The sequence below is a fragment of the Cervus canadensis genome, chromosome 11 (genome assembly GCF_019320065.1).
Source record: "Cervus canadensis isolate Bull #8, Minnesota chromosome 11, ASM1932006v1, whole genome shotgun sequence".
Taxonomy (NCBI): Eukaryota; Metazoa; Chordata; class Mammalia; order Artiodactyla; family Cervidae; genus Cervus; species Cervus canadensis.
The window spans coordinates 75336983-75364122 of NC_057396.1; the positions used below are offsets into that span (position 1 = coordinate 75336983).

Genomic DNA, 27140 nt, shown 5'->3' on the forward strand with positions numbered 1-27140 from the left:
AGCACACAAGAAATATTTTCAGCTTTGTGCTCTCTGAAAGAGGCTTGGATTAAAAAAAGGTTAGGCTAAAACACTTAATACAGACTCTAGTGTTTAGGATGCATTTGCGAAAAAACAGGGGGAGTTCTTATTTTACCGTCTGAGCCACCAGGGAAGCCCCTGAATTCTTATTTTTAAACCAAACTGAAAGTTGTTTTTTGGAGGTGCATTTTTGATTTGGTTAACTTGCTGTGAAATCAGAAATCTTTTAAGATCTGAAGGCCCATGACTGTGCTTTTGTATCTTCTATTTAATCATAAGATTTATTTTTGTTTTGCACATACATTCTTGCAAAAATACTAGATAAGCATATAGCCAGCTCCTCAGTAGCTGAAAACTGGATGTTCTCTTCCTTCTCCCTTTGAAAATGCGAATCATCTGAAAATTATAACTGCAATAGATATTGTCCTAATTGTAAGAGGATGGTCCTTAATATGTAAGCTGCTATTAGATTTAAACTGGTATGTATCTATAATAATACTCTGATTTTGAACCGCCCCCCCCCCCGCCCCGCCCCTTAATTCTTTTTAGACTAGAACACTTCCTTGAATTTCTTTTTCAGGACAAGAATATTTCTTTTTTTTTTTTAATTCTTTTTTTTTTTCATTTATTTTTATTAGTTGGAGGCTAATTACTTTACAATATTGTAGTGGGTTTTGTCATACATTGACATGAATCAGCCATGGATTTACATGTATTCCCCATCCCGATCCCCCTTCCACCTCCCAAGAATATTTCTTGAAAGATGATTTCATTCTTGTCAGGTTGTAGCTTCAGAGGAAACTGAACTTTGTTCCTTCTTTTAATCTCATTTATGCAAGGGCTACAGTAAGATTTTAATGTTTGGATCATCTAATTATAGCAAGTGCACTTAAAAAGAAAGAAAGAGGACAATGTGTATTTTTTGCTGGGCTGTAGTTATATCATTTCCAAATTTTCGAATGCTCTCTTCAGCCTTGACTGCAGCCTAGGGGGTTTCTTGGTGGATCTTCAGAGGATTGGTCATGTTGCTGCCAGAGTGTCAGTTTCCCACTCAGCCTTTAGAGGGAGGGATGAGGGAGTCTGAGCGAGTACAAAGGCAGTTTGAAAATAGGTTCTGGGTGACTGAGTGGTGGTGGTTTGGGTCCAGCTTTAAACACTGGGCTTTGTATAGCTGCAGTGGGCATCCTAGTTACATAGCATCCAAGGACTGTTTCCACGAACTGAGGCATTGTTTTGACTGGTGTGTGCTATTAGAGCCTTTTGAATGATGAGATGGAAGATTCGTCTTTTACCTCACCTCTGCTAGTTCTTCCAGGAAATAGAGGAAGAGTGTGAATAAGTAAATCTTTTATTTTTTGTTTTGCTCCTCATTTTGGTTTGGGGGTAGAAAATGACAAGTAAGTATGAGTTCTGCAGATTTTTCCTTTCCTTGTTTGACTCCTATGTGCTGTTGGTTTCTTTGTTATATGACTAAGGTATGTTCTATGTTCCAGGTGGGGGCCTCCTTTGGGTGTTTAGAGTCTTAATGCCTTTCTTAGGGTTCAATTATGGAGAGTCACAGGGGTTAGAATGCGTTCTTTCAGCTAGGATAAAAATGGGGACTGTTGGAAATCTTAAAAAGAAAGCAGCTCTGAGTAATTGCCATTTCAGCCTTGGGTTTATGAGGTAGATGATCTCTAGAGATGAGTGAGAGAGGATGGATGCAAATAAATTAAGCATAGATCATTATTCAGTTGGAATAACAAAATGATTAGCTCGGTATAATTTATTGCTTTCTATTTTGGTACTTGGTGGTCCCCTGTTACTGAGTGCCAGCCCTCCCTCTCCCGCCCCCACCTTGTTTTCTCAATGGGTGCTAAGCATTTTGCATGAACATATTTACTTAATTTCCTACAGTAACTTTCTGTTTGCTGTTTTTGGTTTATTTTTTGTTTTTTATGGAATTTGAGCCTCAGAGAAGCTAAGGTTTGCTGAAAATTTCAATGCTTGTAAGTGACCAAGGCCAGGATTAAACCCTGTCCTGAGTATAAAGTTAGTGAATTTAACCACTAAAACACTGCCGTTCTCCAGAGAGAATAGAAATAAGAGCCAGAACTAAACTGAGCCCTTGCTAGAGGCAGGACTGTTTCATCTTGATGAAGGCCAGTGCTCGCTTAGATTTCCTGCATGCTCTGAGGTAGAGTAATGTATGTAAAAAAATCCATTTTCCGTAAAGCTGTAAGGAGCTAGATATGTTAGAATGGATATTATCTCAACCTTTATTACAGGGATCTTTGCATATGCACACTATTACTGTCCTGTAGTTCTTAAACCTACTGGAAATGTCTCAAACTTTATTTGATTGTCAGTGAAATTTCTTCCAGGGAATTTTCTGACTTGGGTTTGCAATGAATTGCCAATTTGCAGGGAGAGGTTTGTAGCAGGTATTTCAAATAATGTTTATCACACTGTATTACAATTGTCTGTCTGTTTTTTTGGTCTTTTCCCCTATACTGACCTGCTTGAATGTAGAATACCGTCTTATCTCTGTATCCCCTTAGCACCTGTCTTAGTGTCTGGGATATATTGAGGTGCTCAGTAAATCTTGGTTAAATAACACACTATGGGAATCAGTGAGGGACTTTTGTGGGGAAGGCTGAAAGGAAGTTGAGATGGGAAAAAATTCAACAAAGATTAATAAACTTGCAATGTGATTTTGAAATTTAGTCTGTAGTTTTAACCTTTTATACATTGCCTACCTTCCATTTTTAAATACAGATTTTAGAAAGAATTGAAGGTTTAAAATTTGGATTTTTCTTTAATCCTGTTTCTTTTCTGGGCAAGCAGTACAAATAAGAGTGTAAACAGTAAGGACCCTCGGCAGTTCATTTCATATTATAGGCAGCTGTTAACTTCAGACGCTGAAACCTTCTGTGTAACCATTTTCTAGAGGGGAGGAACTGCCAACCCAGACTTATTAGGGCATGAGCAGGGAAGTATTGCTTTAGCTGTGTTGGAAGTAACTGGTTTTTATACTTGTTAATAAAAACATAAAAAGCTTGAAATGATTGTTTGAACATTAGTGCTTCAAAGAAAGTATGTCCAGACATCATTGTTGTTTTTTTTTTTTTGTCAATTCTTTGGCTATGAAACTAGGAGATTTTGTTCACAAAGTGTATTGGAAAGTTTGTGAGTTTAAGAACCCAAATTAATTTTCTGGGAAATTAGGAATAATAGTAAGGAGAAATTTGCCTAAACGAATGAGCCATAGGTTATTACTATGTGATTTCATGTTCTCTTTCCTTGCAAAAGGGGTTAAATGCTGTGAGATGCTGAAATAGGGATTGCTCTGCCTAAATGCAGCTGCCTCCAAGGTTTGTAATAGAGGGCATTGATATCCCCTGGCAGGGAGATTGTAAAGGCGGGGAAGAACGACTCTTCAGTTAGAACTATCCACTGGGATATGAGGGTATGGATTGATTTGTATTTAGTTTTATTGTATACTGTATTTTTGGAAGTCCCCCCCCACCCCAATTCTACTTGGAATTGCATGTTATTGATTATTAAATGTGGACCCTGTTCTCAATACTTAATGTTTATTATTCTGGTTCAGGGACAGTGTTTCCCATTTTAAGGCCATTTTCCTCTCCAGTGAGTCCTTAAACCTGATTGGAGTGATGTGGGCATTTAGATTAGGCATGTAGTGGGGACATTATAAAAATTCAGAGTTTTGTTTTCTCAAAGTCTTCTCTGATGGCCTACAGATAATTTGGTCACAAAACATGTCCCATTATAGATGATAAAACTTGTTATTTTGAAAACATTTCAGACTTTCAGAAAAATTGGAAGAGGAGCACAATAACTCCTGTATATCCTTCATTCACCTGGATACCAGTTGTTAAAATTTTGCCACAAATGCTTTATTATTTTGTATTTTTTGGTCAATATACTGACCAAACAGGGAATTTCCAGTCTAAATGAGCCACACATACAGACGCAGGGCAGCGTTGCATGGTGAGAGCCTGGACGCTGGAGCTGGACTGCCCCTGTGCAAATCTACCACTTAACCGGCGAAGTAACCTGGGAAGATTGTGTACCTGCTTTACGCCTTGAGCTCCTGTATGTGAAATGAGGACAATGATATTAGCTGTCGCATAGGATTGTTGTGATGATGAAGTGACTTACTACATGCAAAATTCATAGGAAGTTGCCTGGCTCATGGGAATACCTCGTTTTTGCTATTAGAATGGATACTTTGAATGAATTCAAACATCATTTGTCTGATTAAGTTTCCTTTAAGGTGTCGTAAGACCTGAGACTCTGTGGTGGATATAGATGCTTTTATTACAGAATAAATGGGTATCCTGGATGAATAAGCTTTTCTTTCCTTCTTTTTTTTTTAAAAATAGACAAAAAGTGCCTTTAGCGATAGGCAAGTTTAAGTTGTGGAGGCAGGGTTGTCCAAAATACCGGTGCTGTGGGAATGGATAGCTCTTAAAAAGGGAGGCATGAGTGAGGGAAGAGAAGCTGGTGGCAGCCAAAGCTGTTGCAGTATACTTTGCAGTAATTTCTTAGGAGATTTGGGTACTTTAGGGGGAAAAACAGCAATACAAGTTTCTCCCATCTTTTTGTATCTACAGGAGACAGAACTCTAGCATCCAAGGGTAAACTTCCTTTAATTTTTTGGTAGAGAGTGGATTGAAAAAGCTTTGTTTGGGTTTATTATTCTTAACTTCGGACCAGATTCTTTCCCTTGATGTCTCACTTGTCCAACCAGGATTTTGTAGGATAACGTTAGTTTTGAATGTACAGGAAGCAATTGTACAGTGATGAAGGTGGTTTTTTACTGTCTTCTCTGGAAATAAACCTCACTTTTTTATGTTCAGGAAACATCATTTTCTATTTTCAACCCTTATTTATGGGACATTGGCAAAACTGAGACATGTAGAGATTTTGAGTTCATCAGTGCTTCCTGTGAGACGTGTGCTTCTGTGAAAGTGGTCTGCTCTTATATGTGGAAGAGCTAAACTGTGGCCTGTTAGAAATAGGCATGTGTTAACTGCAGCCTTGTCTGGAAGCTTTTGGTTTCTTCCAGCCTGTTTTTCCTTCCCTCATACTAAATAACCCATGAAACTAGTGTTCTGAAAAGTCTTTACACTTAATTTCTGTTGGCACTCTATAGCTTCCTATCATGACTTCTCCACCCAGCTCTCCGTAGTTAGTTATTTTTAACTGTGCTGGGTCTTTGTTGCTGTGTGTGGGCTTTCTCTGGTTGTGACAAAGCAAGTTGGGGGGGGTTGCTGTCTAGTTGCAGTGTGTAGACTTCTCAATATTGTGGCTTCTCTTTTGGGACCATGGAGCCCGTGGGCTCAGTAGTTGTGGCTTAGTTGCCCCTCGGCCTGTGGGATCTCCCCGGACTAGGGATCAAACCTGTGTCCCCTGTGTTGGCAGGTGGATTCTTATTCACTGTGCCACCAGAGAAGTCCTCCGTGGTTTTTGAAACCCACATTTCCCTCTACTGTTTTCTCCTTCTCGTTCGCTTTCCTCTTTTTATTTGGTGTCTCCTTTATCTTTTTGCCTCCCCTCTCTTTTTCCCCTTAGGTTGGTGGTGTTCATGGGCATCAGTTTGCCTCACTAACACTTAATATGGAAGAGATTTCTAATTCTTTTTTTTTTTTTTTTGAGATTTCTAATTCTTAAAACAGAATAAATTGTACTCATGTGGTGAAGGTTCGAGTATTAGGATACTGAATTTGGTTATTTCAGTTAGGTCTAGATTAGGATTAATTATTATGATTCAAGAAGATTGAGTTCTAATTCAGATTAGGTTCCCCCCCCCCCCCATTTTCAAATATCACCCACATTTACTAATTACTCATTTTTTATTCAGTCGACAGTAGAGCTGAAGATACTTACTTTTCCCAGAGTAAAAGTAAGTCACTTATGGGATATGTATCAGTTTTGTGTGTGTTTCGCATGTTGTTCAATATTGAATGCGGTTGTGTATTGAGAGGTCTCTTTGTGGAGTAAAGATATTTGTTTTAGGGAGCTTATATTTGAAAAACCAAAATATATTCTGGTGGTTGAGGATATAAGGCATTATTATAGAAACTAGGTCAACTTTTCAGTACTTTTATCAAAGCACCTACAGTTTCCATTTCATTGCAAGTGAAGTAAATCTCATTGAAATAAAGTAGCTGGTGTATATTCAGTACACTTTTAAAATAGAGTGATCTATTTTAAAGGAGAAATTGGTGCCAATCTGATTTCTTTTCACTGTTTCTTTGTTGGAATGGGGGAGGCTCTGTAACTTCGCTTCTGTTTAGTTCTCTGTTGACTGCTTTGTAAACCAGGGCAGAATTGGCCATTTGAATGTCTCCCCTGCTGAAGGTCAGCCAAATCTGCAGGTGAGACAACTTGAGACCACCCCCATTGATGGGCCTAACGTCACAATTAGAAAAATAATTGTAGAAAGAAAATGAAATAATGTTGATTTACTTTTCTAAAGTTTAATTTTTTGCGTTCACTGAAAAAGTGAAACGTCTTCATTTGAAAGAGACCGAGAGCCTGCTGTGCACCAACTGGGACTCACAGAGCTCTCATTCCAGTTGGAAGAGATAGGCGTTAAGTGAGCAAGCAAATACCCAGTAAGTCAGAGTGTGATAACACTATTGAGGGGAAAATAAAGCCAAATATGTAGAGTGGTGAATAAGAAGTGCAAGGGTTAGGAGTGAGGTTGTTTTAATATGGAGTAGTCAGGGAGGGCCTCACTTACAAGTTACGTTTGAAAGAGACTTAAAAGAAATTAGAATGAAGTCACACAGATAAGGGTACAAAGTGCAAAGGCCCCGAGAGACTGGTTGTTACCAGCAAGCAAGAGAGATGGGGGCAGTAAACCCTTTCAGAGAGGTCCAGTGAGTGTGTGTTGGATATAAGCGGAGACTGTATAGGACCTCCTTCTGCACTGTACAGTACAAAGAAGTCTTCCTCACTTCAGACTCCAAAGACAACAGCTGATAACAATTTTTTGTGTATGCTTTATTAGGAGTTGAGGCAACACCTGGCCCAGCCTCCATCTTTGTCCCATTGCAGGATAGTCAGCACAGAAATTGCAAAGTAGCAGAATTTGCATAGGTGCATGACCCTTGTCTTGGAGAATGATAAAAGTAATGCAGCTATTTAGAATAAGCTTGTGTGTGTTTGGAAACTGAGATCAAAATTTTCTTCCCTAGAGAAATCTGTTTCTCCACCATTTGATCTACAGAGTCAAATTTCTATGAACAGTAGAAATGACAGCCTTCTTTTTGAGTACATTTGAGTACATTGAGGTTTTTTTTTTTAGTACATTTGTTGAATTGGCTTATGACCAAATATTATGCCTACCCCACTTATTTGCTGCTTTTGTTTTGCTCACTAGACCAAAAGCTCCTGCTCTCTCACAGCCCTGATCACTGAGATTACACAGCTTCAGGGGCCATTTCATAGGTCACCATGTCCATATTACTGTCTTGCACATTAGGGGATGTGGTCAGTTCTCATAACTAACTGTATGTCTGTTTTCCCTTTTTATGTATTGATATGTATAAGCAGTAATGGTGTTAAAACAGAGGCTGAACCCCTTGGTTTGGTTGGCTTTGGTAAGATTGAAGAAGTACCAGCTGTTTAGTGATCAATGTTCTGTGGCACCCCCATAATGAAAAGTAAAAGGAAAAAAAAAAAAAAAAAAAAGAAAAGTAAAAGGATAGTGATTCCCAGAGGAGTTTTGTCTTGAATCACTCATTCTTACTTTCTCTTGCAAGATTTCTTGTCTTGCTAGTCTGTCCTTCAGTGAAAGAGTGGCTCTGTCTTGCTCTGGGTCTCTCTCTCAGTTTGGAGTTTAACCCTAGAGCTTGACCTGGTTGCCCTCTATTCTTCCCTTTAATTTTACCTATCTAGTTGTCATTCTGTTACCTAGTATCATCCTTGGGAGATGCCCTCAATCAGGAAACTTTTTTTCCCTCCTATCCCCTTCTCCTTTGGACAGATAACTGTGTATCATCTTGCAGGAAATACTCTGGGCAATCAGATTCCCCACATTTTGGAGTTGCTTTAAATCACTGCTTTACAGATGTTTATAGTTGTCTTGAAAGTAAGTCTTTTGATGCCATTCTTCTTTCCTAAGTCTGGTGACATGCTTCCTTGTGGAAATATTTCTTTTTATGCTCCTTCTAAAGACATCTTACTACTCACTTGCTATTCAAAGCAGAAGTTAAAGTGACTTACTTGGATAAGTGTCAGAGGTAACACGTGAATCCAGAGTTTCTGGTGTTTCTATTATGTTGTCAACTGGGCTAAAATTATCTAGGGTCTTGAATGTTAGATTTAGGACTTTGGACTTCTTTTGGGATGGAATGTGGAACCAGTCTTAGGAAATGTGGCATAGCTCTTTGTTCTTTGGAGGAAAGTTAAACTGAGTCATTTGAAACAATAATTGGGTTTTCCAATCTGCAGTGTAAATAGGGATATCCTCCACTGTAGCAACTCAGGATTCCAAAGAAGTGAGATAGTTCTTCCTTTTAGGTTCTGAGCCGGGAATATAGCATTTAATATTGTATCTTTCTGGCCATCTATATATTTAATTCCATACTTTCAAAGGAACTTTAATCCAAATTGAATAACGAGCTGTCTGGTGAACAGTAAAGCAGGTCCTCTCCTTTTGGGAGAGGAATGTGGTGGGCAGAGGGTTGTCAGGGATAGGCCAGGATGGTGGTTCCCAGCAGCTGTCAGAACCTCTTTGAGAGCTTTTTACGAAGATGAATTCTGAGGCACCTAGATAGTAAGGTGTGAAGACTGGGGATGTAGATTTGGGAGATATTTCTAAAAACAGCTTCCCAGGTGATTCTGATCACTCAGGTTTGAGGACCACAAAATCGGAACATTTGAGTGAAGCTGAAAGAGGAGAGTGAAAAAGTTGGCTTAAAGCTCAACATTCAGAAAACTAAGATCATGGCATCTGGTCCCATCACCTCATGGGAGATAGATGGGGAGACAGTGGAAACAGTGTCAGACTTTATTTTTGGGGGCTCCAAAATCACTGCAGATGGTGATTGCAGCCATGAAATTGAAAGACGCTTACTCCTCGGAAGGAAAGTTATGACCAACATAGACAGCATATTAAAAAGCAGAGACATTACTTTGCCAACAAATGTCCATCTAGTCAAGGCTATGGTTTTTCCAGTGGTCATGTATGGATGTGAGAGTTGGACTGTGAAGAAAGCTGAGTGCTGAAAAATTGATGCTTTTGAACTGTGGTGTTGGAGGAGACTCTTGAGAGTCCCTTGGATTGCAAGGAGATCCAACCAGTCCATCCTAAAGGAAATCAGTCCTGGGTGTTCTTTGGAAGGACTGATGCTGAAGCTGAAACTCCAATACTTTGGCCACCTCATGTGAAGAGTTGACTCATTAGAAAAGACCCTGGTGCTGGGAGGGATTGGGGGCAGGAGGAGAAGGGGATGACAGAGGATGAGATGGCTGGATGGCATCACCGACTCAATGGACATGGGTTTGAGTGGACTCTGGGAGTTGGTGATGGACAGGGAGGCCTGGCGTGCTGCGATTCATGGGGTCGCAGAGTCGGACATGACTGAGTGACTGAACTGACTGGACAGATCTATATGATTTCTCAGATGGATGGTTACTCAGTATGAGAAGTAGAGGAGACTGGTTCATGGTAGTTAGTGGATAACTGGAAGCTTTCTATCTCTGTATCCCCTGTTGTTTTGAAATGACAGATGTCGTTGTCGGATTTGGGGATTCTGCCAGCGCTTAGTATGGGGTGGAGGACTTGCCTCTTAGGGGGAAGGGAAACTTGGACCACATCTCCATTTCCCTTCTCCATTTTGAAATTGTGGAACAACTTCAGGAGAGGATGTTAACATTGAAACTCAGCTGGACAATTTGTTTAAAACTCAGCAGGAAGGGCCAATGTTACTTCCTGTCTGAAAAGGAAGTGCCGGCTTCCTTCCCTTCCTCCTTGGCTAATGCTGGCCCACTCAGAATATGGCTGGGGGAGGGGCTGGTCACAGTAGTGCTTTAACTGGTATCGTGCCTGGGGAGATCAGGTTATATCAGTGTGGAAGAGCAGAAGGGTTTGTTCCCTTCTTAAAACACAGAGATGGATGCTGTGTGGACTGCTTTCTACTTGACCTTATGTAATAGCTTTGTGCTGTGTTTGCTGTTGCAGTCCAGGAAGCCTTCCAGTCTCCAAGACATTATTTTACATTAAACCTTATACCTCCCCTGTATTCCCTGACATTTGAAAATAGATGAAGGAATTGGAGGGAAGAAACTGAAATCCATTTGATACTGAGGGGTAGGTAGTGGAAAGGAGAGCATAAATGGGCAGAGGGGAGTGGATGACAGAAGTTTCATATTTTTAAATTGAGCCAAGAAAGCATTCCTTGTAAGTGGGGCCAGTTGGCACTCTTCCTGCTATTTTAGTTCTGGCTTCTCCTTCCTACTGGCCAGTCAATTGTATTAAGTGTTTGATGTGAGTTTGAACTGTGGTCTCGGGCTGGGGGGAGGGAGGGTGGGGGAAACAGCTGGTGCCCTCATCAAGCTGTCTCAATTATGCTTCTTTTCAGGGTGTTTAGGGGGAGGGTGGAATTGGATGTGTGTTAGCAGAGTCCTAGCAACTCTCAGTAGTGGGATTGGATTCTTGGGCACTTTTAATGCTATGTGGGATGTTGGCTAGTTGGAATGTAGCAAAACCTTTTCCCAATCACATTCTTTTCTCTGCTTCCCCTTCTTCCAATTCTTTCAGCTTTGGGCCTGACTCGTAGAGAAAGGGGTATGTGTGAAGTTATATAGCAAAACAGATTCGTACTTTTCCAACCATTAAGTATTCAGCTTAAGTCTTGGTCCCTTCCATTGACTTTCTCCTTACTTATTTGTTATTTCTTTGGTTGGGTTTTCTGACTGTAAACAGCCAGAGGTAGGAGTAGAAGCAGGGCCTTTGGTGAAGTTGTGCTGAATTGCGATCAGTTGGCTATACTGGTCTGTTTCCCTCCCTCACATTGTGGGGTGACTGTATTTCTGAGTCAGCATGCATTTTCTGTCTCACCTGCTCAATCTGAAGCAGAGAACTTGCTGAGTATCCCTTTGGAGTAACAGCAACTTTGATACTGGTGTGTCCGGTTCTCTGTCTGGGGTGTGTGTTTTTTTAAGTATCTTAAAACACTTAAAAAAAAAGGGGGGGTATCTTAAACTCTCCTACTGTACTGTTTAATACTAATTTTTTTTTAAGTTATTCCTGAGTTAGTTTGGCTTAGTGCTATGTAAGAGATTTTAAACTTTGTGTGTGTATACCTCAGTGATAGAGCTTGCAGTGGCAAGGCTCTGGTCTGAAATACAGGGTGAAGCTGAAGTTGCTCAGTCGTGTCCGACTCTTTGCAACCCCATGGACTGTAGTCTACCAGGCTCCTCCGTCCATGGGGTTTTCCAGGCAAGAATACTGGAGTGGGTTGCCAGATCTCTTCTCCAAGAGATCTTCCCAACCCAGGGATTGAACCGGGGTCTCCGGCATTGTAGGCAGACGCTTTACCGTCTGAGCCACCAGGGAAGTCAAACAAAGCTAAATATTCTTTTTTCTCTCCAGCCCTAGAATGACTTGACTATTGTGTGTATACCTGCCCCACCTCCTTGTATCTGGTTGTATCATAGCCAGATATGGACTAATTCATTCTAATTGTGTTTTAGACTTATCAATTTTTGCATCAACATGTACCATCCAAATCAGGTTTCCGCACAGGGGGCTTCTAGCAGAGCCAAGGAGAAAGGAAGGGGAAAAGATGAGAAATAATAGTGTGTTACTAAGTCAGTTGCCTGGAACGTCCCCCTGGTTTGAGAGCTCTGTGCTGTATGTAAACCTTGTGCAAGGGGAATTGAGCCCTGGGGGCAAAGGGTGTTGCTTTGGATTTCTAGAATCTGGTTAATAGGGCTTGACTTCTCTCTGCATCTTTGCTTCTGGAGTTAAGGGCTAACACCCAATGGGCTTGTATAAGACAATAGAAACATGTATCATTTATCCCATTCTCGGTGTGAGCTGAGGGCTCTTATTAGGGAGCGAGGCTTTCTTTCCTGATGAGGTGGCAAACCTGCCGCCCCTGATCCACTCCAGGGGGAGCAGTGAGCAGGAAAAGCTGAGTTTGTAGTGTGGACCTTTTCTGCTGCAGGAACTCCCGTGCAGTCCCTAGAAGACCTCCCTTCGCTCCCTGGGGAAATAGAGAGCTGTGCTCCTCGCGTCTGTGGTGCCTGTTCTGCTTCCCGCAGGGTGGAGTCTGCTGTCTTTTGTTTGTTCTCTCTAGGGCCTTTTAGAAAGCAGCGTTATGCTTGTGTTTGAGTTTGAAAGACTGTGAAAACAGTAGAAGTGGGTGGTGGAGAAGGTGATAGAGGATGTGTCCTAAAGTAGTGTTCCCAGGTGGGAATGTTCTCTTGACTGAATTCGGATTGGTGATCAGGTTGCCATGATGAAGCTTTCTGTGAGATGTACATACACAGCTGAACTGAGTATAACACCAGCAGTGGCTTTAAAATCCCCAGCCCCTAAGTGAAGAAACTAGCCAAGAAGGAACCTTGACAGTCGCCCCAGCCCCTCTGAGCCCTGAGGTCCTCACACAGTATCTTTCTGCCGATTCTTAAAGGCACGAGCTTTGTCCCCTGTAGCTTGGGGCGGGGAGGAGGGTTGTTTTCCCTGAACTTGATAAGGAGCTGCGCGGCGCAGAGTGGGAGCTCGGGGCTGGCGATTGGTAGACAGGATGCCCTGGAATGCGGTTGGCTTGCAGCCCAGAATCCAGCACTTTGTATTTGTTTGTTTCTGGGAGACTGTGGTCTGGTGCTACTGTGACAGGAAGTGAGAAGGCTGGGAGTGGGGGAGCCGAGAGGGGCGATGTCTTTGTGGTTCTCCTGTGAAATCTCTTTGTCCCTGGAGAGCCGCTCCGCTGCCGGGCTCTACTGAGAAGAGAGCAGCCTTTGTGTGTCTAGTGGGTCTCAGGGCAGCGAGCTTCTCCGAGGGCTAGGAGTGTGAGTTCTGACTGGCCTTTTGCATTTAGCACTCGAGTTAAATAAATGGCTACCATCTCTTAGTATTGGGGATCTCACTGACTTTTTTATGTGTGCCGCTACTATTTATAGATCTCTAGGCTTTAATTAAGGAAGGAATATTAGAAGGAGGTAGATGTTTATGTTATGTTATTCACGGTATATATTGCAGATACGTTGTTGAGTCTGAAAAGGATAGAAACAGGCAATTCCTTTTTTTTTGATATAAATTTATTTATCTTAATTGGAGGCTAATTACTTTACAATATTGTAGTGATTTCGTCATACATTGACATGACTCAGCCATGGGTGTACATGTGTCCCCCATCCTGAACCCCCCATCCCATCCCTCAGGTCATCCCAGTGCACCAGTCCCGAGCATCCAGTCTCATGCATCATAGAAACAGGCAATTCCAATCGTCCACACAGAGCTGGAGAAACCTACTTATTAAAAAAAAAATTGTCTTTGTGTTTGTTCATTTCACTGCGCCGTGAATGCGGGACGCATTTCCCCTAACCAGGGCTGGAACCTGGGCTGTCTGCATCTGGAGTGTGGCGCCTTTAGCACTGGACCGCCAAGGGAAGCGCCCCCACCCCCGCCCCCATTTTTCAGTGTTGAGAGGTGCTGGCAGTTCTCTGCACTCTAGTAGGCAGTGGTTGGTCGTTTTCAGGGACTTCCCCCCTCCATCTAGACTGAAACAGCACCTGTGGGGCCCCGTCCCCCACCCCACCCCCGGCTTCTCCTTGTTTGTGTTTTCCCCTGCCTTCCATTCCAGCTGTGAAACAGGCATCTCTTCTCAATTTGTGGATTGGGTGGCTGAGTCTTCAACTTCTTGCCGAGCTGGCTCGTCCCTGAAAACACACACAGGCGGCCTTTGATTACCCAGGAGGACAGCTGCCCTAGAGGCAGATTGCTGACATACCGCTAGAACAATCCCTCCCCTCTGTTCTGATACCGGCTAGCACAGTCTTCCCCACTTCTAGTTCCTTCTGTTTTCTCTCCCACCTCCGATCTCTGCTATTGGTTTAGTGAGGTGTCACATTAAAAATGGTAGAAGGGATATTTGTTGCTAGATTTTCTTTCTTGAGCTGTGCTTAGAGAATGTGGCAAGTAGCCAGATTTCAACAGCAGGCCTTTCAGGGGAAAAGTAGGTGATTTTGTACAAAGTAATACTTCTTTTGTTTCTCTCAGCTTTTCTCTTTGAGTTCTTGTTCCTTTTAAAATAAGAAAACTAAGGTATTTCTCAATTCTGGCTATTCTTCTCCAGAATTGAGTAAGGTCTTGCTCTTTAAAATGAAGGCAATACCCAAAAGTTTAGATGCTTCCACCTCATCCTTTGTCATCACTCCTCCATCCCCTCCCCAAAAGTTACTTTTGGTCACCTTCTGTACTTGAATTACAATGACTTTTAACCACAAGAAGCATAGAAAGTTCATATTCATTCAGTCTTTCAGGGGGAATGAACATGGACTTGGAGCAGAAGAGATGTGTTTCTGTCACTCACTAGTTGTGTTGACCTTGGGCAGGAAACGGAATCCTTCTTATGTACAAGTTTATTCTTCTACAGAAGGGGCCGATGCTACCTCAGAGGCTGTTGGGAAGAGTGTGTGTGTTCACTTACAGGCAGAGGTCCGTAATTAATAACTCAAAACTGTTCTCTCACTGGAAGGTCGGATTTTCTTCTTTTAAGAGAGAGAGAAACATTTCCTTCAGCCATCTGCCCTGTGGCTGAAATAGGAGCTTCACACCCCTGTGATTTCTTCATAGACTCACACTTGTCTCTCTGTTGCTTGTGTCAAAAGAGGCGTACTCTAAACCTAATGGAACGAGTGTCTTGTTGCTCATTTTAGGGCTCAGGGCTTTCTTAGGAAGCTGGACTGTAGATATGATTCAATTACATGCTTTCAGCTTTTCCAGGTCATCTTCAAATAATGGGCAAGAGAGTTGGTGGGAATACCAGAGATAGAAAGTTAGGCGGTTCGGTGAGAAGCTGCCACTTTAAAAAAGGAATGTGAGCTCAAACAGTTGGGTGACCTCTAGTAAACCTTAAGGTTAAGCTTTTTTCCCGTGGATTTTTTTTTTTTTTCTTAGCCTATGGTAGTGAAGAGTGTAAGGTATCCTAGTTAATTTTAGGATTTCTTTTTTATGAGACAGAAGTTAAACTGTACTGTTGCGTTTTGACTAGACTTTTCCTAATTTCCCTTTGTATGCCGACCTCCCTCTCTTTCTCCCTCTTTTTGTAGAATGGAGAAAGGCATTTGGCCTCCCCTCCCTTCAGTCTGACACCTCCGTTTTTTTTTTTTTTGGCCCCTCCTTCTTATCTTTGTTTCCTTATCGGCCTCTCCCTAAAGCTCTGCTTTCTCCTTATAAGGCTGGCTGAGGTGCCCCGGCAGGGTTGCAACAGGGATACAGGTAAGTAACTCGATGTATCTCAGACTCTCAGGATTGAGAGGAAATTCAGTGTTATCTGTCCCAGTGGAAGGCCTTGGAGAAGCACGTGGGCAGTGGGGGAGGAGAAGGAGGCAGCTTGGCCTGAGAGATCAGAAGGACCTGTTAGACCAGTCCTACGTGTGTGTCATACACCTCCAGAAAGAAGCAGGTTTTGTTCCTTTCCATACCCTTTCAGGCCTGGGCCCCCTCAGTAGACGAGAGCGACGCCCTTACTTTGCTTCAGAGCCAGCCTAGCATTTAGCCATTTTAGTATGTTATGGTTTGGGGGGTTCCCAGAATACTTGGGAGGGGAAAAGAGCAATAAGAATGTTCCATCTGGTTTCTGAATTTAGGGTCAAGATGGTGGAGGTGATTTTTTTTTTTTTTCCTTTTAAAGTCACAGTAAAAAACATTTAAATCCTGGAACAGGTAACTAGAATATTTAAGGTGTCCTAGGCTCAGACGGTAAAAGCGTCTGCCTACAATGCGGGAGGCCCGGGTTCAATCCCTGGGACGGGAAGGTCTCCTGGAGAAGGAAATGGCAACCCACTCCAGTACTCTTGCCTGGAAAATCCCATGGATGGAGAAGCCTGGTAGGCTACAGTCCATGGGGTCACAAAGAGTCGGACACGACTGAGTGACTTCACAGTGACCTGTGGGGAGAAGGCAAGGGTAACCCACTCCAGTGTTCTTGCCTGGAGAATCCCAGGGACGGGGGAGCCTGGTGGGCTGCCGTCTATGGGGTTACACAGAGTCGGACACGACTGAAGTGACTTAGCAGCAGCAGCAGCAGTAGCAGTGACCTGTAGAGATTGCTGGCTCAGCTGCCTTTTAACAAGGAGTATTTCTTAAAAAAAAAACCCCAAAACTTTTCATATATTTATTTTCCCTTTTTTTCTCGGAAACTCCAATGAGATAGCATGATCACTGTTAACCTAAGAAGAGGGTGATTTACCAAGACTCCCTTAATTCATTAGATTTAGGTGGCGCTAGTGGAAACGGCAACCCACTCCAGTACTCTTGCCTGGAAAATCCCATAGATGGAGGATCCTGGTAAGCTACAGTCCATGGGGTTGCAAAGAGTCGGACACGACTGAGCGATATAACTATAACTAGTGGAAACAGACACCTGCTTGCCAAGGCAGGAGACTCGAGTTCAATCCCTGGGTCAGGAAGACCCCTTGGAGGAGGAAGTGGCAGCTCACTCCAGTGTTCTTGCCTGGAGAATCCCATGGACAGAGCGGCTTTGCGGGCTCCAGTCCACGGGGTCGCAAAGAGTCAGATATGGCTGAAGGGACTTCGCGTGCACACAGTGGCGGACACGGTGAGACCTAGTCCGTCCTTGTAGACTCCTTCGGTCAGCCTTTTGGGTGCTCTTAAGTGGAGAAGCTGGGCCTGTCATAGAGCAGGCCACAGGGAGCAAGGAAGCTGCTAAATGCTTCCGGCAAGTCAGGTTCTGGAATATCAGTTCTGTAATTCTGCGAAGTGCCCAGTTGGCAGGAGATTGTGAAGTGAACAGAGTCCTCTCCGTCTTATTGCAGATCCTGTCCAGGGTTTGAGTTATCATAGGAGTGAGTCTTTCCAGCAGGGAGAAATACTAGAATTGTTCTGACTGAGCTTTGAAATGTTCTCAGTTCAGATGGTGGAACTTCAAGTGGTGGGTGGGGTGCTTAGACTTTGGACTTTGGTATAAGCACTGTCATAAGAAGCCGTAGAAAACTATCGACAAAATATATTCCTTTTGATTTAAAAATAAAGTGCAGATTTTCTGTTTGTGTGGTTGAACTGGACTATTTGGTTTGAACTTGGCAAATGAACAGTCAAAGCAAATAAATACCTTTACGTGTCTAGAATACCTGTGCTTTTGGTTTGATTATGTTCTGTGGTGTTACAGGTGCTGTGTTTTATTGATGTGTATTCCTCAGTAGACGGCTCAGTCTGTACCTTTTAAAAAAGCAGTATGGAATCCCTAGGATGATGTAGTTTTTCCTTATTGTGTTTAGAGGGAGGAGATAACTTTATCTTTGATTCTATAATGAAGGAATAGAAGGGAAGAGAGCTGCCTTTGAACGTGGCTACAGAAGATAAAACTTCTTTTTTCATGGTTTCTTCCAGAGCCCAAAGATTGTTTTGTGGGGTTTAGAGTTTTCCATCTGAAGACAAATAATCTTCCTCTTTCCACAGAGGTTTACATGCCTCATTTTGGTCATTTCTTTGGATATACTTAGCTGAATTGTGTGGAGGTCGGAGAGAGGTTCAGAGTCACCCTGTCTATAGTTTTACATATCTTATAAAGCTAAACTCTGAAAAGTAACAAAAAGTAAAGCTTACATGGGTTTATATATAACTTCTCCAAGGTCTCACGATCTGGTTTTGGCAAAGCCAGGTCTTGTACTCCAGGTCTTTTGACTTCTGGTCTGGAGATTAATCCTGCCCCCTCCGCTTAAGAGTGTGAAGAATTCCTGTAGCCTGTAGTTAACAGAACTACAGCTAGTGGTGAAGGGGGGGAGTGTGCGGAGATGAGTGGTTTCTTCAAACGCCCTACCAACACCTCCAAAAACCTTAGTCCCTTATGTTAGCTGTTTGTAGTAGTTTAGTTCAGTGGCTCAGTCGTGTCGGACTCTTTGCGACCCCGAGAGTCGCAGCACGCCAGGCCTCCCTGTCTATCACCAACTCCCGGAGTTTACTCAAACTCATGTCCATTGAAATGTCGGTGATGCCATCCAACCATCTCATCCTCTGTCATCCCCGTTTCCTCCTGCCCTCAATCTTTCCCAGCATCAGGGTCTTTCCCAATGAGTCAGCTCTTTGCATCAGGTGGCCAAAGTATTGGAGCTTCAGCTTCAGCATCAGTCCTTCCAATGAATATTCAGGACTGAGCTGCTTCAGGATGGACTGGTTGGATCTCCTTGCAGTAGTATTAGTAGCAATAGCTTTCTGTGCGTCAAGACATTTTCTGAGTACTTGCCATGGATTGTCTCATTTAATCCTCGCAGCCATCCTGTGTGTTTTGTTTCTCCCTGTTTCTCCATTTTACAGAAAAGAAGCCTGAGGATTAGAGAGATTTGCCCAAAGTCATATAGCTAAGAAGCAACAGAGCTGCACACAGACAGTGATTCCAACGTTGATATTCTTTCTTTTTTTTTTTAAAGTTGATATTCTTAACCTCTGAAAATTCTAATTCCAAACCGTTTCTGCAGCCAGTCTACAGCAGAACATCATCGTGGTGATTGTGTTTTAGGCAAGTGACTTTTTTGCCCTGTTACCTGGTTGACATTGTTGAACTGTTTGGTCTTTCTGGTATCTGACTTAATTCAACTTTTTGTTTTTGGTTTAGAATCTTATAGAAGAGATTGGATATTTGCTGTTGTCCTTGCTTGAATGTGGGAACCTTGTAGGTTCAAGGTCTATAGGTCTTGGCTTGTTAAGAATAAAAAATGTTATTCTCAGAAGATCTAGTGACAGGTGAATGGCAAGTTTCACCTGCTCACTTTGCTTCCGTCCCCCACCTTGGGACTTCCTTAGTGATCTTTTTTTTTGGGGGGGGGGTGGTGCTTTTACCGCATGTCTTGCAGGATCTTAGTTTTCTGACCAAGGATTGAACCTGAGACTGATAGTGAAAGCCCCAGGGCCTCATCACTGGGCCATCAGGGAATTCCCAATGATCTTTTTTTAGTGAGAACAAGTGTAATCCATTGAAAATATTAAGTAGCAAACTGGTAAAGGTGTTGGCCTGTAGTCTTGACGCTTTCCTCACTCTTAACCGCCAAAATTAGTTAATGGTTTGCAGATTCTGGTCTCTAGGATAATTTGTTTTTTATGCTGTGTATGTTTGACAGGAGACTCAAGTCTCAAGAGTTGTGAGGTGATGTACTATATAGCTTACCTAACTGCTTCATTCTCTTCCCCCACATATGCTTTCCTTTTCCTCCCATTTATTTATTTTTTTAATCCCACTTCTTTCTTATATGGAGACATTATGGGTAACCCTTTAACCTAAAGATAAGTAGAAACTTTTTCTTTTCCCTTTCTCCTTTGATACTTGGGAATAAAGCTCTTGAGTTGTAGGAGAGAGGTGCTGGACTATCATTTTATATTGGACTAAGTTCAAAATTTGCTATTAACTGAAACCTTGGGTAATTTCTTCACCTGTAGCCCGTTTTCTCATTTGCAGTAAAACTTCCTTAGAGTCCTTGGAAGGATTGCCAGGATAATAAATGTAAAACACTCAGTGATTGTTAGTTCTTTTCACCTTCCCTTTCTCCTTGTTAATAAACTGCTAAAGCCTCAAGTAGGGAACTGAGGGTTGATTATAGCAGATGTGTAATTCTGTGATGGCTGCCAGGCGCTGAAGAAAAGCACCCTACGTCCCAGAAACACTGGTCTAGGTGGGACCTCCTAGTAAACAGTGCTAGAGTAGGGAAACCAGCTCATCCACTCCTTGGAACCCAGGTATGCCCTTGATCCGGTTAATTTCATCTACTAGTTCACAAAATAGTTTTAGGCTGAGGCATTATCATTAAGTAATGTAATTGGAAGATAGAAACTAACTCTTGAAACAACTTAATACCTCACATTTATATAATGTACGTTGTCTCAGCTGCCCCTCGCTGCGGCTCTGGGTTAGGTTGGGCTGGCGGTGCTGGCACCTTGGAGACGAGAACGTGGCAGGCCTCGCTGCCGTCCTTGGCTAGTGGCAGAGCCGGGACGGGGTGTGTCTTCTGAGTCCAGTTCTGTCCTGCAAAGCTCTGCTTCTGCCCTGTTCCGGGCAGAAAGCCTCCCCCATGCGTTTAGTCCTAGGAATCTGATCTTCTCTTTCTTAACGTTTCCAACCTCTCCAAATTAGGGCCGGGTGGTTTGCTCTACAAACCATGGAGATGGGAGAAGCTAATGTCTCCAGATCCTGCTTTCCAAGTTGGATCCCTGGGTAGAGCCCCACTACCCTTCCTAAAGTTGTGGGGGCAAAAGGCGACGATTTTATGGCAGACTGACAGTTTCTCTTTGCAACGGGAATGTTGTCATTGTATGCTTGATAGTAGTGGTAGTTTGGTCTTTTATTAGCAAAGAAGATTACAGGGTGGAGACTGCCCGAGTAGTAACTACAGTTTCAGACAGTTCAGGCCGACCTGGGAGAAGCTCAGAGTCCTCTTAGTATGGGAGGTTCGTAGATCATTGATATAGTGGGTAAGCGCAAGTGCTTAAAATTAAGTAATAAAAATGAAAGGGAAGAACATATTTTAAAAATAAGACTGTTGAGTGGCCTGTTGGAATGTAGGGGATTGAGAAAGCGACAGCGGTCTTTGAACTTAGAGGAAGAGCAGGAGTCGGTAAGTGGCTGTGGGAGCCCAGAGCGCAGGCTGAGGACCGCATTTCTGGGCTTAGGGCCTGGATCCACTGGGAGGAGTCTCGGTGACGGAGAATTAATTAAGGAATCTGAAAAGTGAAAGTCGCTCAGTCGTGTCCGACTCTTTGTGACCCCAAAGACTATACAGTCCATGAGATTCCCCAGGCCAGAGTACTGGAGTGGGTAGCCTTTCCCTTCTCCAGTGGATCTTCCCCACCCAGGGATTGAACCCAGGTCTCCCACATTTCAGGCAGATTCTTGCCCAGCTGAGCCACTGGGGAAGCCCAAGGAGTTTGTTGGGCGCCTGTTTGCCAGCTCCTCTGGATACTCTTGCTTGCTGAATGCTGCCTATACCTTGAAGCAGACAGGCCCGAGCGTCTTGGTAGGGCCCTGGGGAGCGTGGGAAAGGGAACTGAAGCAGAAGGCGAGCCTGGCTAGTCCCCACACGCCTTCCCCAGCACGGCTGTTGCACTGGTTTCCCAATGTCTCTGTGGGCATGCTGGGACTGGGCTCTGACGTTTCTGCCTCAGGGGTGGGGAGGAGGGGGAAGGATGTTCCAACAGCAGTTTTTTTTTTCCTTCCCAGTTTGGTTGCTGGGAACAGGGGGTAAATGAGTTTCTATCCACATTATAACCTGCTCCTAGTGTTCTACAGAAGTACAGGTAGAGAAACTGACATGGCCACAGAATCCAGGTTTTATTGAAAACTACATTCAGGGTCCGCGTATTTGAAAACAGCAAAGTCCAAAGGGCATCTGTAACATTTAGCAATTCCAGGTCATGTTCTAAATTACCCCCATTCCTAGATTGTTTTTTCCCCCATATCTGCCCTTGCTCCTTTTTTTTTTTTTTTAAAATATATTAGATATATTTTATTTTCCTCTCACTCCTGTTTTTCCTCCAAATATTCCTACAGCTCTCTCCTTCCTGCTCCCTCCTTGCTGTGGTGGCTGGGATGCTTCTCCCATGATACTTTGGATCTAGCCTGGGCTGTTTTCTGTTAAACCAATCAGTTGCGACCTTCTCTTAACAGGTGTGTATAAAATATGTTTATTAACAATAAAAAAATTTTAAGTGCTTTTTTTCTGGAGGGGTTGATGAAAGGGTGGGAAATAGAGGAGAGGGTTTATTCTGAAGCCCACCTTTCAACATGGTACATCTGGGACTACCCAGAAAGTCTGCCGCTGCCAGCTTGCGAGAGAGAAAGCCTGCTCAGTACAGCAGCCTGCCATGGTGGCCTCCACCTTCCGGCCAGCCCGCAGTCCAGGCCTAGGGTGCGGGCACGCCTCAGTTCTGAATGACCACTGTCCGTGGTGGCAGTCACACACACATCCTCGGGAGGTGCTTGGGTGTTTACCTTTAGTTGGAATAAGTAAAGAGGTAAAACTGGAGCCCATTTTAGAGCTTTCTTCAGGATGACAGGGATGGAGGAAGTCCCAGCTATCGACTAAAGGTTAGCCTATGAACTGCTTGAAGGGATACCTTTATTATAGTTTCATATGATGGCTCCTTTTCCTGCTCCACAAGGAGATGTGGGGGGTCACTGAAAACGGTGCCTTTTTACAGTCTTTTATTCTGCTGCCTTCTTGTCCGTTAGCCAAGGCACACATTCTGCCCTCAATATTGTAGTATAGTTTTGAAAAGTAGAAAAAACCCCTTTATATATGTATTCAATTTGAGGGCCTTAGTTTTATTTCCTGCCTTTGATGGTGGGAATGTTTTTTTTACTTCTCCCATTTCTTATTGGTGTTTTAACTTAGCATGTTCGTTTAGCATGTTTTGCCACCACTGCCGCAGTTTCAGTGTTGGGATTTGGGAGACGTGAAATAAGACCTGTCCTGCCCCTCTGTCTGGAGAGGTGGCTTGCCCCGCAGGACCCTGAGCGCTCGTCTGTGGTGCGGAGTTGCAGCTCCACTGAGAAGAGCCTGGCTTCAACCTCGTGTGTGGCTGCGGTCCTGAGCCCCATCCTCTCCCCCGACAGTGTAGGGCAGGGTCTGGCTGCGCCTCTGCTTGCAGGGGCCGTCACAGAGGGTCGTGGGCAGAGCACCCTGCTTGTGCAGGCGCCGGTGGCGGGCCCAGGCTTGGTGGCGGCTCTCCTTCTGCGCTGCGGGCGGACAGGGGCCTCTCTGGCTCCGGGCGAGTCGTGCGCCGCCTCTCTGACCGGTGCCCTTGTCTCCTCTCTCGCCTCCCCGGTAGTGTGCAGTGGGGGCCTCCTCCCTCCCCTCCCTCAGTGGGCCAGCTCCTCTTGCCCTGCCCTCACCTCCATGGACGACTCGGAGGTGGAGTCGCCCGCCAGCATCCTGGCCTCCGTGAAGGAGCAGGAGGCCCAGTTTGAGAAGCTGACCCGGGCGCTGGAGGAGGAGCGGCGCCACGTCTCGGCGCAGCTGGAGCGCGTCCGCGTCTCCCCGCAGGACGCCAGCCCGCTCCTGGCCAACGGCACGCTCACCCGCCGGCACCAGGTAACCCTCCGTCCGCCAGGCCTGCCCGCGAACGCGGGCCCCTCGGGGAGGCTGCTCCCCGCAGGCGATGGGCGTCCCGTGCCCGTGCCCCGTGATGGCCTCCGCAGGGCGCTTGGTCCTGGTTCAGACAGAGGACGTTGCTGCTTGCCGCGTTGCCTGGACTTCTCTCGAAGCATCCATCTGACTTCCTGTCCGCCGCAGTGGGGTTTCTGGGTCGGGATGCCCGTCTGGTAGTGGCAGATCATATAATTTGAAGCTGTACTCAAGTTACTTCTTTTTTTTCCCTGGTTTCCCCCTTCCTCCCTATCAAAAATTCAGGAAATTAAATGCCTGCTTAGTGGTTGGGGAAATTGGACATCTTGCATCTCATTCTCCCTCAGAGAACAGTTTGCTCAGAGGCGTGGCAGTGTCGGTAAATTGTGTATTCCCACTCCACACTCTTTTTGTTGGCTGTGCCAGTCATTTTTTGGAGCAGGGGGTCATTGGTAATTCTTTTGGTTAGACTTGGAGAGGGAGCATCATGCTGCTGTTTAAGCCAGATGACCGCAGGAGCCAGTGGTCTCTGGGTTGGCTGACTGCGATGTGACTCTGAAGTGAGTTGGTGTTTGAAAGGAGAAGTATCTTCTGTTTCCTATGGTTTCTGTAGTCTGACTTTGCCGTGATGTAATCTGTCTGAGGTTTTGTGTGTGTGTGTGTGTGTGTGTGTGTGTGTGTGTGTGTGTGTGTGTGTGTGTGTGTAGTAGGCATTGCCTGATAGACTTCATCTTAGGAGATCCTGATGGGAACCGAGACCAGTGCTCATGCTCATGATCACTTACTAATTTTTGAAATGGAGAAGGTCCCTCAGGCTAAAGAGGTTGTTGAGTGAGAGGATATAATTTCAATTGGGGATGACCAGGAATTTGGAAGCCATGTGTTTGCAGTGCTTCTAGGATTTCTACAGGAACAAGAGTAGAGGGTTAGGGTTGGAGGGGAATATACTGCAGAGGAGGGCAGGACTGCCCGGCCTTGGAGGTGGTGGGGAATTCCAGGATTTAGTACATGGAGTCTCTCTTTTTATTTTTAACTTCTGCTCAGCAATGTAACCACACCCTTCCTTCTTCCTGAAAATAATGTTTAACTTCCTTTCCCTACAGCATTACACGTCCCATGTAATGGGAGTAGGGTAGGGGAAGAGTCTCTCAAAGTGGCTGAATCTCACTGTATACATTTTGAAGGGGAGTAGTCAAATGTGTTTTTACGTAGTATAAGGTCATTAGATTATTTCCTGCTGCTTCAGACGGAGCAACTTAAGAATGCCTTTTTTGAATGTGTTCTGTGAATCTTATAATTGGTGATGAAAGTATTGAGACATTTGTTTACTTGAAGGGGGTTGAGATGCTTATTTTCTTCCTGCTTGGAAAGAGAAGCTCATATCTCTTGCTTCCTTCTTTATAAAGCTGCCTGGTGTGGGAGTTTCCCGTGGTTGTAGAGCGTGAAGATGCGTGAAACAGGGAAGGCTTTTGGAAACCCCCCACCCTAGCTTTTCCAACTTTCCTATGTTTTTATGGCTTTCCAAAAAGATTTCACGGGGAACTTGCCTTATTCAGAAAAGATTTTTGAGTACCTACTATGTACAGGCACTGTTGAGGGCACTGGGGAGGCACTGAACAAAACTGACCAAAGCGCACAAACCCCTCTGCCCTGATAGCACTTACATTCCTACGTTCCAGAGACCCAGGCCACCCGAGTTCCAGGCCCAGTTCCGGGTCTGAGGTGCCGAGTCTAAGGCGTGATGTGGTTCTTTTATCTATACTGACAGACGACTCCAGGCCACAAATGCCTTCTTGAAAGCCCTTTTCCTGTTTGGAAAAAAGATCATTTGTGTTTGATAGAGCAAAAGAAGGCCACAAAGTGAATTGTCTTCTTGTGGGCTCTGTTTCAGAACGGCCGCTTTGTGGGCGATGCTGACCTTGAGCGACAGAAATTTTCAGATCTAAACCTCAACGGACCCCAGGTACCTCTTTTGGTTCAAGGTCTGGGTTGCTTGTTCATATCTTTTTTACTCTCCCAGCTTGAGAGCATATTGGTGTCTTCTAAAGTACCTGGCACGTTGTAAACTCTCGTTAATTACTTTTCATTTAGTGGAAAAAAATGAAAAAAAGTAGAGCTTCAAAGTATATATATGGTTTTATTTTGGACTTAATTATATTGGTCATTGATTTAGTATTCGATCCCTCAATTACTGCATCCCTTTTCTAGAGTGGGCGTGGTTCTACTTTGCAGAAATCCCTACCTAAAATCTAGCTGGTCTTGAGCCCTAGGCATATCTGAAAAATAGCATTGAGCTATTCAGAAGATCACTCTTACTGAGGTTTTCTGGTTCCTCTTAAAGGTTCTTATTGGGTGAACTTTGTTTTATTTGAAGGATCACTCAGATACAGATACAGCTGCTTTTCACACAGTTCATGTTCACTTAGATGACCAGAACTGGGAAGTTATATCTGCTGTCTCTGCCACTGGGAGGGTGTTGATGTAGCTATAGTTAACTCAGTTCCTGTTTGTTAAGTGAATGGGACTGGGAACTTCTGCCCTTTTGTACAAGTTGGGAACGTGGGAACAGTCACTCCTGAAAACGCTGGGCCCACAGAAGATGCGTCGTCTTGAAGGAGACGGTGCTGCTGGTTGGGATGGAGCATTAGCGTACATGGCTCAGGAGTGGCTCTTCCCTTTTTCTCTGTTCCGTGTAGGATCACAGCCACCTTCTGTACAGCACAATCCCCAGGATGCAGGAGCCGGGGCAGATTGTGGAGACCTACACGGAGGAGGACCCTGAGGGCGCCATGTCTGTGGTCTCCGTGGAGACCTCGGATGATGGAACCACTCGGCGCACAGAGACCACAGTAAGCTGAGACTTGTGTAAGGTCTGGGGTGAGGGCGGAGGTCGTCCTCTGGCCTTTATGAAGGGGAAGGGCTGGGCAGTTCACTAGGGTGGAGGAAGGCCATGATCTGTAGTGAAGGCATAAAGAAAGTGCTCCCCGGCTAGACAGGGAAGAGAGAAGAGATATGAGAAAACCTAATGGAATGAGGAAGAGTCAGCAGCTTTCCTTGAGGCGCAGTGACTGCCAGTGCAGTTTTCCTGCCTGTGGACTTCCCGGAAGATTGAAGGGGAGGCAGTGAGATTGCTCGGCATTTCTAGGGAAAGCAAGCTGGGGACAGAGGGTTATTTCTTCGAGGGCTCTAGAGTTTAAGCTTAATTTGTTCACGTCATTAACGTTCCTTTTCTTTCCTTACTCGAAGGTCAAGAAAGTGGTGAAGACCGTGACGACGCGGACGGTGCAGCCAGTCCCTATGGGGCCCGACGGGCTGCCTGTAGATGCCTCGTCGCTGTCGAACAGCTACATCCAGACTCTGGGCCGTGACTTCCGCAAGAACGGCAACGGGGGCCCTGGTCCCTACGTGGGGCAGGCAGGCACGGCCACCCTCCCCAGGAACTTCCACTACCCGCCCGACGGATACAGCCGCCACTATGAGGACGGGTATCCCGGGAGCGGCGACAACTACGGCAGCCTGTCGCGGGTGACCCGCATCGAGGAGCGGTACAGGCCCAGCATGGAAGGCTACCGGGCGCCCAGCCGGCAGGACGTCTACGGGCCGCAGCCCCAGGTCCGGGTGGGCGGGAGCAGCGTGGATCTGCACCGCTTTCATCCCGAGCCCTACGGGCTGGAGGACGACCAGCGGAGCATGGGCTACGACGACGCGGACTACGGCATGGCGGCTGACTACGGCGCGGGCCGGCGGGCGGGCACGCCCTCGGACCCGCGGCGGCGCCTCAGGTGGGCAAGCAGGCG

At 44.7% G+C, this 27140-nt stretch overlaps 1 protein-coding gene across 9 annotated transcripts in view; it reads left to right on the forward strand.

Annotated features, from left to right (window-relative positions):
• CTNND1 (catenin delta 1) overlaps window positions 1-27140 on the forward strand; it is a 45722-nt gene that overhangs the window by 1088 nt on the left and 17494 nt on the right. For 6 of the 9 annotated variants that reach the window (XM_043481643.1, XM_043481646.1, XM_043481640.1 and 3 more), the window contains exons 2-6: window positions 21768-21884; window positions 23048-23310; window positions 25235-25306; window positions 26040-26192; window positions 26590-27125. In XM_043481643.1, the coding sequence (XP_043337578.1) occupies window positions 23116-23310; window positions 25235-25306; window positions 26040-26192; window positions 26590-27125 (956 nt within the window). In that variant the 5' untranslated portion in view covers window positions 21768-21884; window positions 23048-23115. Of the gene's footprint in view, window positions 1-1018; window positions 1419-21767; window positions 21885-23047; window positions 23311-25234; window positions 25307-26039; window positions 26193-26589; window positions 27126-27140 lie in introns of those variants that run through there. The other 3 variants (XM_043481641.1, XM_043481647.1, XM_043481648.1) reach the window with 3 other exon arrangements.